This window comes from Orcinus orca, chromosome 8, assembly GCF_937001465.1.
Source record: "Orcinus orca chromosome 8, mOrcOrc1.1, whole genome shotgun sequence".
NCBI lineage: Eukaryota > Metazoa > Chordata > Mammalia > Artiodactyla > Delphinidae > Orcinus > Orcinus orca.
The window spans coordinates 181,268-191,692 of record NC_064566.1 but is presented as its reverse complement, the minus strand read 5'-3'; the positions used below and the strand labels follow the sequence as shown (position 1 = coordinate 191,692).

The 10,425-nt window shown below is 66.8% G+C and overlaps 1 protein-coding gene across 2 annotated transcripts; it reads right to left on the bottom strand.

Annotated features, from left to right (window-relative positions):
- Positions 1 to 198: 198 nt before the first annotated feature.
- Positions 199 to 9,301, bottom strand: PKP3 (plakophilin 3). Of its 2 annotated transcripts, none has more exons than XM_033402693.2 (14): positions 8,593 to 9,301; positions 7,118 to 7,343; positions 4,866 to 4,942; positions 4,129 to 4,760; positions 3,917 to 4,040; positions 3,302 to 3,506; positions 2,838 to 3,012; positions 2,303 to 2,420; positions 2,058 to 2,228; positions 1,790 to 1,975; positions 1,341 to 1,494; positions 936 to 1,128; positions 752 to 839; positions 199 to 581 (listed from the first exon to the last, which is right to left on the bottom strand). In XM_033402693.2, the coding sequence occupies exons 1-14, from the start codon at positions 8,671 to 8,673 to the stop codon at positions 546 to 548; spliced, it is 2,466 nt and encodes an 821-aa protein (XP_033258584.1). In that variant the 5' UTR covers positions 8,674 to 9,301; the 3' UTR covers positions 199 to 545. The 2 variants fall into 2 exon arrangements, with proteins under 2 accessions (XP_033258584.1, XP_004278155.1); XM_004278107.4 differs by having other exon boundaries at positions 7,118 to 7,313; positions 8,593 to 9,296.
- Positions 9,302 to 10,425: the final 1,124 nt, after the last annotated feature.

Below are 10,425 nucleotides of genomic sequence, written 5' to 3'. Positions count from 1 at the left end.
CGCCAGCTCTCCTGCTGCTGGACACGCCCTCCTCCCTGTCCTGGGTCCCCTGACCTGGAGAGGCCTGTGTATGGGCCCAGGGGGGAGTGTCCTAAGGGGCAGGCATGGTTGCAGGCATGGTTGCTCTTGGAGACATTGCTGAGTCCTTGGGTCCGACCCCCAAGTCTGACCAACCAAAGAAGCATGAGGGGCTGTGGCTGCTGTGTTCACGGCCACCTTTATTCCCATTGCTGGCTGTCCCGAGGCACTGCTGGGCCACAGCCAGAGCCACCTCTGCCAGTGTGACCTGGCCACCACCCCACGCATCAGAGCAGCCTCAAGCCCTGCCCCACCCCCTGCCCTGCAGAAGCCAATTCCCCAGCCGCAAGCCCCTGTCCCCTCCCCCGTGGCCCAGGCCTTCAAGTTGCACGTGGATGGGGCTCCAGCGAGAGCCCCTGGGCCGTCATCAACCTTCTCCTCCAGGCCAGCTGGCGAGCAGCCCTGAGCTGAGCCCTTCCCTCGGAGGCGGGTCCCATCGCACGCTCCTTCTCCAAGGGAGGCTTCGCCTACGGGCCCAGGAAGTCTTCCTTTCGGTAGCCCTTCTGCGGCGGAGAGGGGCCTGGAGTCAGGGCGCTGCTGCTCTGCATCCCGCCCCCCAGGCCCCTGGTCTTATGGGTGCCCTGGGCCACGTGGGTTTCCGTGTCCTTCCCTGCCGTCCCGTGCCCGCGCCCCACGCTCGCAGCCCCGCCTGCCCTGGGCCGCGGGAACATACCGCCCGGAAGTCCCGGTGGAGCTTGTTGTACTGCCACAGGTTGGCCAGGAGGCTGGAGGCTGCCCGGGAGGACTTCTCACTGTCAGGGCTGGGGGGTAGGGGGCAGGGGTCAGTGGGGTGACAGGTTTGGCCAGGAGGCAGGGCGAGCTGGGGGGCGGGGGGGGCGCGGGGCTCGGGCCCTCACCTGTCCCGCGTCTTCTTGATGAAGAACAGTTTGTGGAGCCCGTCGAAGTAGAGCAGGTCTCGGGCGGCCACGGGACTGGCCACCAGCAGGTTGTTGAGGATGGCTATGATGTTCACCAGCACGTCGGCCGGGGGAGAGTTCTCAGCCGGGCTGCCGGGCAGCTTCTCTATCAGGTGGCTCACCACCTTGGTGGCTGCCAGCAGGTGGGGGTGGTCAGTCTCCATTGCCCGCCCCCTGCCCCGCCCCCTCGGCGCCTGCCATTCCCTGCGCCCCCTCGGCGCCTGTCTGTCCACCAGCTCTGGCTTCCCAGAAGCCGGCCGGAGAAGCAGCAGTACAGACAGAGTCCAGGCACGCGCCCGGCCCCCAGGGGAGGCAGAACCCAGGCCTCGGGACGGCTGGACTCACACAGCTCATCCTTGTTCGTGGCATTCCGAGACAGGTTTCGGATGAGGCCGGTCAGCGAGCGCAGCTGGTGGTGGTCAGCCGTCCGAACTCGGTCCAGCAGCGGGTTCAGGATGCGTTCCTGCTCCAGAGCCAGCCGGCTCAGCACGCCCGCCCACTGCCGGCAGGAGAGGGGCTGGTGAGAATGGGTGCTGGTGCCCCGTGGAGGCCCCGGGTCTGCTCCCTCCTGGCCCAACCCTCCCGGCACCTTCCTTAAACTCAGTGCAGACCCCGGGGGCCGAGGTGGCATCCTCCAGCCGCATCCTGCCTGCCTTCCTCTCTCGCTCTGAAGTTCTGGCCCCCCGATGCACCATAAAGTCCGGGAGAGCGGGCTCCTGTCCCCCGTTCACCCCTTGCGTCCCCAGTGCCTCGCGCCCCAGCGCGTGGCCAGGTGTGGTCCCAGGCCACCTCACCCTGCGGTCGCCTGCGGTGATGTTCTGCAGCGCGCCGGCAGCCGCTTCCGTCGTGTGCCGGTTGAGCTCACAGCGCTGCAGCAGCCGGTTGTACAGCGCCACGACCTGGGGGCTCCACAGCCACTCCAGGCCCTTGGGGTCCTTAGACACCTCGGCGAAGGTGAGTGCGTCGGCCGTGAGGGACAGCTGGGCAGGAGGGCGTGGAGGTCAGCCGAGGTCACCCGGGATCCCTGCTTCCGCCCGCCCCCCTGCCCAGGCCCGCACCCACCTCTCGGAGCCGCCGGCTCTGTGGCGTGAAGCAGCCCACTGCCTCGCCTGGCAGCGCCCCTGCCGTATCCCGGCGGCCTCGGCCCTCCAGCCGCTGCAGGGCCGACGGTGGCATCTCGTCGTACAGGCGGTAGGACAGGTTCCTGAGCACGCACACGGCGTTCTCCACGCTCTGTGGACAGAGGGCGGACCTCGGTCAGAGCAGGCTGGAGCCCCTCGGGCCCCGGGGCACTGGCTGAGCCTCACCTTATCCTCGCACTTGCCCACGTCCAGGGCGTGGTTGATATAGGTGACCAGGGAGTCCACGAGCCCGTGGCACTCACGCATCTTCTGGCGAGTGGCCTGGGAGGCCGAGCTGAGGTTCCTTTGGATGGAGGCAGATCAGAGACCCCCACTGGGACCAGAGGCAGAGCCCACCCCTCAGGGACCCACCCAATGCTGAGATCCTGAGCACCAATCCCCTCCTCCCCCGAGCTGGGCTCTGCCCCTCGGCACCTCCGCATGCCCATCCCCCATCCACTTCTCAAAGTGTCCGGGGCTCCGGGGAGATTATAAATATCAGATCAAATCCCTGATTTAAAGAAATTTGAGCCTGCAGCCCCCAGTCTGTTGACGTCTGGCCGGGGGCCACACCTGGCGGCCCGTTCCACTCCCGCGTCAGCGCCTCTGCCTCTCTGTCCACTTCTCCCAGACCCCCACCCCCGGTGGCCCCGCCTTGTCATTCAGATCTCAGATCCTAACGCCCCTTCTCTGGGCCTCCCCTGCCTGCTGCCCGTCGCACCTGAGGAAGCCCGTGGCGTTGTAGAAGATCTCCGCTTCCGAGGCGTTCTGCTGGGTGAGGAGCGGTCCCCTGGCCCCTGAGAAGGGGCTCAGCACCAGGTCTGTGAGCTGCTCCAGCGTGTCTCGGGCCAGACGGTCCTTCAGGTGGTCACTGGAGGACAAGTTCCACAGGATCCCTGTGGCAGGTGGGGCGAGGCCGTGGTCAGGGACGGCCCTCCAGCCCCTCTGCCTCTTCCGGGGACGGTGCCCAGGGCCCCGCCTGGCACTTCGAGCCTCACCCAAGAGCCTCGCTGGGGAGAGCCTGAGTGTGACGTGTAGGGTCACGGGGCCGCAACAGCGCAGAGAGGAGGACGCTTGGGGACACGGGGCCTGGGGCTGGAGTCCAACTCCAAAGAGACATGCCACAGGGATGGCCGTGGGGACCGAGGGAAGGGTGGCAGAGTGGCGGGCGGGGAGCAGGGCCACCTGTGACATTCTTGCGCAGCTCGTCGTCCTGCTCACGCAGCGAACGCAGCAGCTCGAATATGCCGTTCTCCTCCACCAGGGCCAGCTTGTTGTCCGCGTTGTCGTAGACAAGGTTGCGCATGGCGCCCGTGGCGTGGCGCTGCACCTCCTGGTTGGCGTGGTTGAAGAGCTTCACCAGCCTAGCCACAGCTTGCAGGCTGCGGGCCTGTGGGCATAGCCACACGGGTGTTAGCGCTTGTGCACACGCTGCATAGGTATGTGCAAACGTATGCAGGTGTATATGGATGTGTGAGTACATATGCAGGTGTATGGAGATGTATGCGGAGGTGTGCAGAAACATGCAGATGTGTGCAAGTGTGTGCAGGTATGTGCAGGTATATGGAGACGTGTGCATACACATACAGGTGTATGGAGATGTATGCAGGTGTGTGCAGAAGCGTGCAGGTGTATTCAGATTTGTGCAAGTCAGTCCCTCCTGCTCCTCCTCTGCTGCGGAGGCCCTGGGCAGATGGGGTCTGCCCAGGCAGCTTGGGGATCAGTGAGGGGTGGTCAGGGACCAGACAGAGGACAGTGAGTGAAGGGGGGCCCGTGAGGGTGGTAAGCAGGGGTGGTCACCTGCTTCTTGGCTGCTGTGTCACTGTAGCACTTGTGCTGAATGTAGGCTGCTCCCAGCACCTGCAGGTTGGGATCTGAGGCCATGAGGTACTTGACTGCCGAGGGCAGGTCAATGTCATCAAAGCTGCGGAGAAAAGAGGCAGGTCAGGCTGAGCCTGGGGACAGGCCAGGGTTAGGGCAGAAGCCCCCTTCCCGAGCCAGGCCCAGCTCACCCGCTGCTGAGCCTCTGCAAAGTGCGGTGGCCACCGTAGCTGTCCAGCCCACGCGTGTCCGGCAGGTGGCCCGAGTTGCCCAGGCTGAGGCTGAGGCTGCGCACAGATGGCGCCCGGGTCACGGGCTCCAGGACGCCCCCTGGCACTCCCCCAGCTGCCACACGGCTGCGGTGGCCGCTCTGGAACCGCTGCAGGGTCCGCACGGCGGGGGCACGGATGGTCCGGCTGGGCGGCCCCTCGGCAGCCTCCAGCCAGCCCAGGCCCCCAGCCCGGCCAGAGCTGGAGCTGGCCCGGCGCTCAGAGGCAGAGGCCCTGTAGGGGGAGGCGGCCGCCGGCTCCAGCCACTCCTCCACCACTCCGTAGCGGTCATCCGGGCCCCCGGCCCCCAGGCTGAGCGAGTGCAGGGACAAGGTGTCGTGATCCGCCCAGCTCCCCACCCCGCCACGCTCGTGGAAGGACGTGGGCCGGGTGGGCGGGGGCGCGGCGGGCCAGGCACCCCCATACCCTGCGGCACCAAGGGCGCTGCCCCTGCTCTGGGCTGAGCTCAGCCTTCGGCCGGAGCTCAGGTCCACGACCGAGCGGGAAGACCAGGAGACAGGGCTGCAGGCAGGCCTGGCGATGGGCCGGAAGGTCTGTGGGGCAGGGAGGGGAGGGCAGTGAGGGCCGCTGGGCTTCCTGACGCTGGAGCCCCCAGAGCCCCCAGAACCTCCCTCACGGGACTCCGGGCTGTCACTCACCGAGGTGTCCCCGCTCCGGCCCTGGGAGCGGGAGCTGAAACCGGCCTGCAAGGTGTGGTACTGAGCCCGGCACGCACCTGCGGACAGGGACAGCGCAGCCTGGCTGGGCCGATGGCAAGGCACTGGCCTCCTGCCTCCCCTCCTGCCCTGAGCCCTGGTGGGGAGGCCAGTGGACTCTGGCGCAGGTACCTTGGCTTCCGGTCCCTGCCGTCACCTTGTCATCCCTCCCACAGCCCCCGTCCCTTCCAGCTGTGCCCCTCAGCGGGGGACGGATGTGCTCACCCTGCTGACCTCCCGGCTACCTAGTGTGCCAGGGCCTCCTTCCTCAGCTCCCCGATCCCTGCCAGGGCACAACGCCTGGCCACTGCCCCCAGGAAGCCACACTGACCTCCCGGGAGCCCATCCTGTGCTGTTGGTCACTCGCCGCGGACACAGTCTCCCTGGACCAGTGCCCTGAGGCGCAGTGCCCTGACCCACCTGGCCGAGCCACACCCACCCCTAGCCACACACAAGCCGGGGGCACCGGCGCCAGCCCACCTAAATGGCGAGTGGACAGACGGGCAGGTGGATGGAAGGTGGAGGGTGGAGCGATGGGGGGAGGGCGGGTTGGACCATCGGAAGGATGGGTTGGATGAGCAGACTGACTGGTGTGTGACTGGTGTGTGAAGGGGTATCTAAGCCGGGAGGATGGATGCTGAAGGGACAACTGAATGAATATGTGGATGACAGGTGGCGCGGTGTGGTTGGTCGGGTGTATAGGAAGAGCTGAGAACACCCGGAGAAGAGTTGGGCAAAGGTCAAACCAAGGCAGAGCAGTGGGAACGGACTGGGGGGCGCATCACCTGGGCAATGCCAGGGGCGGGGTCTTTGGGTTGGGGGGGTATTCCTGGAGTGGTCAGCCTCTGCTAGAGCCCCTGCTGTGGTCACACCTGGAGGGGGAAGAGTCCCATCCCCCGAAGGCCAGGGTAGAGTGACTAGGCTGAAGGGATTCAGGGTGAGGGTGAAGGGAAGGAGGGGCCTTGGACCCTCCCACAACCTCTGCCTCAGTTAGGTCTGGGGGGACTCCCCCACCCAGCACGCTCCCCAGACAGGCCCTGGTTAATGAGGCTTCTGGGCAGGGGCTATTAACCCTTTGACGCTAGTGAGGCCCGGCCTTGAGGGGGCACGGCCCCCACCCCCAAATTCTAATCCTCTTTCCCCTAATTAACCCCTCCCTGCTCCCTCCTCTACCCCATGACCCCTGGGCACCCAACTTGGCCACCAGCAAGGCTGAGGCCCAGGGAGGGGAGGACGCAGGAATCCAGCCAGCCCTGGCGGCCCCTGTGCTGGCTGAGCCGCTTATCCCCCGACCAGCAGCTGGTGGCCAGCACTGGGAAGGGCCCTCTGGAGATCACGCGAGCCACCGTGGAGCGGGGTCTTGGCCCCGGACATCCTGGAGGCTCCTCTTACTGTCTGACCTTGGTCCCTGCGGCTGCAGCTGGCAAGGGAGGAAGTGGCATTTCTAGAAGTGCCCTGAACTCGCTGCACACACTCATGCACACACACATACACACTCACGTACACCCGTGCACGTGCCCCATGCACGAACCGGGGTTCCTACACAGGGAGCTGCCTGGCCCTGAGGGGCATTCCCCCACCCGCTGCTCTCATGGAGAGTATCCGGGTCACCCCAGCAGGGCCTCCCCCCCGCAATTCCGCAGGGAGACCCTGGCCCAGACAGGCCGTGGCTCTCCTCCAGGAGTCCCAGACCCCGCCCCTCACCTTTCTGTCTGCTTATTCCTGTGGGGCATGGGGGGTGGACGCTACAGTCTGGGCGTCTGTGTCTCTGCGTTTGTGTCTCCAGGGGAGTGACGTGTGTGTCTGCGTGTCTCTGAGACCGTGTGTGAGCCCGTGGGGTGTGGGACCGGACGCGTGCGTGTTCCGGGTTTGCCGACAGAGACAGACCTGGCCGGCCACATGCCACTTCTCCCGTGCCCCCCCTGGGGGGGTGGGAGGCTCAGGGCCCGGTGGGCAGGTGAGGCCCAACCCGACTTGCAGGGAGGACCCCGGGGTCCCTGCCAGGAGGTGGAGGCCTCACCTCTGGCTTCTCCCACGCCTGCAGGGGTAGGGCGGTGACTCAAGGCGGGCCTGGGTGAGTCAGGGAGCTGAGTCCGGAGTGGCCCCACCGCGGCCTCTGGCCCTCGCACCACCATGCCTGCTGGGGCCACCTCCACCCGCCACCCACCGTGGGCACCCGGCCAGCGTCTGCCTACCTGTGGCCGCCCTGGCCGCGCCGTCGGGCTGGGCCGGCCCGTTCTGCCAAGGCTGCTGCCCCAGCTGCAGGAGGCGAGCGCGGACCTGCTCCTGGACACGAGCTGCACGCAGCCTCTCGGCCTCTGGCCCTTCGGTGCCCCGGCGGTCCAACTGTAGGTCCGAGGGCAGCGCCAGGGAGCACACACCCATCTCGGGCTGCAGGGCCGACAGTAGGAAGTTACCGTCCTGCATGGCGGCAGGCACGGGGGCCGGGATTTGTCTCCGCTGTCTCTTCCCGCGCGGCCCTGTCCCCGAAGTCCCCTCCCCGCTGGCTTTGCCCAGGGCTGGCCCGGAGACCGACCCCGCCCAGCCCTGAGCTCAGCTAGGGGCGGGGACACCTGGGCCAGGTGGGAGGGAGGGGCCCCGCTTAAGGTGGAATTTGGGCGGAAGAACAGGCCCTGCGTGACCAGGCACTGCAGCCATGGTTGGAGTGAGGCCTAGCAGGGGTCAAGTGCTAAGGGACAGCGTTGAGGATAGAAGGCTTGGAGTGGAGCTTCAGGGTGGAAAGGGGCTCTATGGGGCCCTCGTCCTGGTCCTTGGTGCCCAAGAGACCCCAGAAGCAAGAGGCGAGACGGGCCCACCCCAGGCTCATGACCCTCCAGACCTCCGTCCTGCAGACTCCGGAAGTGCTCCCAGCACCCCCACCCCCACCCCGGCCTCTGCAGAGCCCTCCAAGGGGCTGGCTAGCCCTCCTGGGCTCCCGCCCCCTGTGGAGGTGGGAGGCCTCTCCCAAGTCATGAGTCAAGGCTCAGCTCAGCAGGCGCAGGCGGGGCTGCCCCAGGGGGTTGACTCAGAGGGGCCCTCCTGCCCTGGCTGGGGGCTCAGGATCTGGCGTGCTCCAGGGAGAGCCCAGGAGTCCAGCCGAGCAGGGTCGGAGTTGTGTGGGGAGGGGAGGCCCAGCAGTCGGAGGTGGGAGGGGAAGGGCCAGGCTTAGCAGCGCTCGCCCCAAGAAGGTCTCCCTGGAGCGCCACCGCCAGCTGGACCGGCAGGCTCCAAGGCCTCCCGGGTAGGCCTGGCTTGGATCCAGGACAGACCCCTGGCAGACTGAGTGGGGGCTGAGCCCAGGAGGGCTGGAGGGGTGTGGGCTGAGTGGCCTCATGTACCTCCTGGGTTCCCCTGGAAAAGTCGTCCTGGGGCCATCCTCACAGGCCTTCCCTCCCATGGGAGGCCCTGACCCTGGGCCCTGGCCCCCTGAAGGCAGGGGACGTGAGCCCCAGGTGGGAATGGTGGCTGGGGGCAGTGGCCTGGGGGTGAGGCGGGGTCGAGGTCAGAAGGCAGCCCTAGGGGTGAGGTCAGTGCTGGGGAGGGGACTGGGGGTGGGAGTCAGAGGTGAACGTTGGGGGTGAGAGAGGGAGGGGAGGGTCCCCGGAAAGGACAAGGTGAACCCTGGGGTGGAGCCTCCCGGCTCAGGGGATGTGCACAGTGGGCGACCTACCCTTCTGGTGGTCCAGATACTGCCAGCCCCCGGGCTCATCCCAGAGGCCTCTGCTGCCGGCTGAGGAGTCCTGGGCTGCATCCTGGGCCCAGCACTGCCGTCAGGGCCTCAGTGTGGGACAGGACTGCCGGGGCACCGGGAGGGCGGAGTGGGAACGCCCGCACGCCCAGCGAGCTCATCAGACCGGTTGCTTCCCTGGGAAATGTGTTTTGTGTGGAGAAATCCCGGGATACAAGTTTGTACAGCGCTGAGTGTGCCTGGAGGCCCGCCCTTCACTCGAGTCCGCCTGGGCCCACCTGGCAGGGCAGCGGGCCTCGAGGGGCAGACTGCAGGTGGGGTCCAGAGGCCCTGGGTGGTGGGACAGGGCCGCAGAGGGATGGAAGGGGCTTTGGTGGGGTCGGAGCCGCGCGATGGAGAGGAGGCGCCAGGCAGATACCCCCTAGGTCCGGTTTTCCACAGCCTGCGGGGCTTCCCCCTCCTCTCGGCAGGGAGGGCTGCGGGGGCCCCCAGGCTGTGCAGAGCCTGCCTGAGGACCTGTGGACCCCTCCACCTCCCCACCTCGGATCTCCTGCCTTTGTGGCTCAGTGCCCAGGGAAACCCTGGGGATCCCGGGCGAGACTTCTCTAACCACTGCAGGGCCTGAGGGACTGGCTGTGGCTTGGAACCTGTGTCCATGTGAAGCTCAGAGCCCAGTCCAACCCCTGCGACCAGCCTTCTGCTCCGTCCTCCCTGAGAGCCCCCTCTTCCTGGAGCCGGTGTGTAGGGAGAGAGCACGAGAAGGATTTTGTGCCGGCTTGAGGGTGAACTTCCTGGGGGAGGGGACTCTGTGGCAGATGGGGGAAGATTCACCCAGGGAGCTTAGAGAACAGGCGGTAGGTCCTGGGAGTCTGCGTTGGTGCACTTTCGGGTTTGAGATCCCGGGACCTGAGGGCCTGCAAGGGTGAGTGATGCTCTTACTTGGGAGGTGGGGGGATGGGGGAGCCTGGACTCTGCCCTGGGGCCTGGGAAGGAAGGGCTACGGGGGCCCAAGAGGGGCAGGTTAGCATTTACAACCCCGACAGCTTAGAGGTCGGGCTGGGGTATTTACTGGAGGCGGGGGACCCCAGGCAGTTGTTACAAAAGTCTCTGGAGGAGGGGTAGCGGATGGGGGGCGATATGGGGTGGTTTTCAGGTACGAGGGCCAGAGTAGGGGGCGGGTGGAAGGGCGGACGCCCTCCTAGTGCTGGCTTTGGTGACCTGAGAGGCGCTCACTGTGAAGGGGCTAGGGGCTGCCCGGTGTGTGCGGCCGGAGCTGGAGGAGGGGTACAGAGGGCGCCCCACCCCACCTCTGTGGGGAGTCTGGAGTGGGGCTATTGGGGGCAGGAATGGAAGAGAAAAGCTTGAAGATGTAGACAGCAAAATAATATTCAAAACAAGATTCAGGAGCGCGCTGGAGCACAGAGAAGTTAGGTAGATTGTCCGGGGCCACGGAGCCTGCAGGGAGCGGGATGGATCAGCGCGAGGGCGCGTACCAGGCGTGAGGGCTCCAGCCGTGCGCGTCCCGGCGTTTCCTGTCAGCAAACTCGCGAGCGTTCCCACGTCCCGAGGGCTGGGCTCCCGCCAAACCCAGCCCAGCCCAGCCCAGGGTTAGGGTTAGGGTTAGGGTCCCTCCTCCATGAACCCTACCTGGACTTGCGCATCGGGCGCTGCCCCGGATCCCCCTGGGGCGGGGCATCCTCTGCGCCCCCTGGCGCCTCGCCCCTTTGGCGGGGAAGGTCGCCAAGGGTTACAGCCCCACCGCCACCCGTCCACCCCCTCCCCTCAGGTCTTCCGTCCACCTTGCCGGTTCTGCGC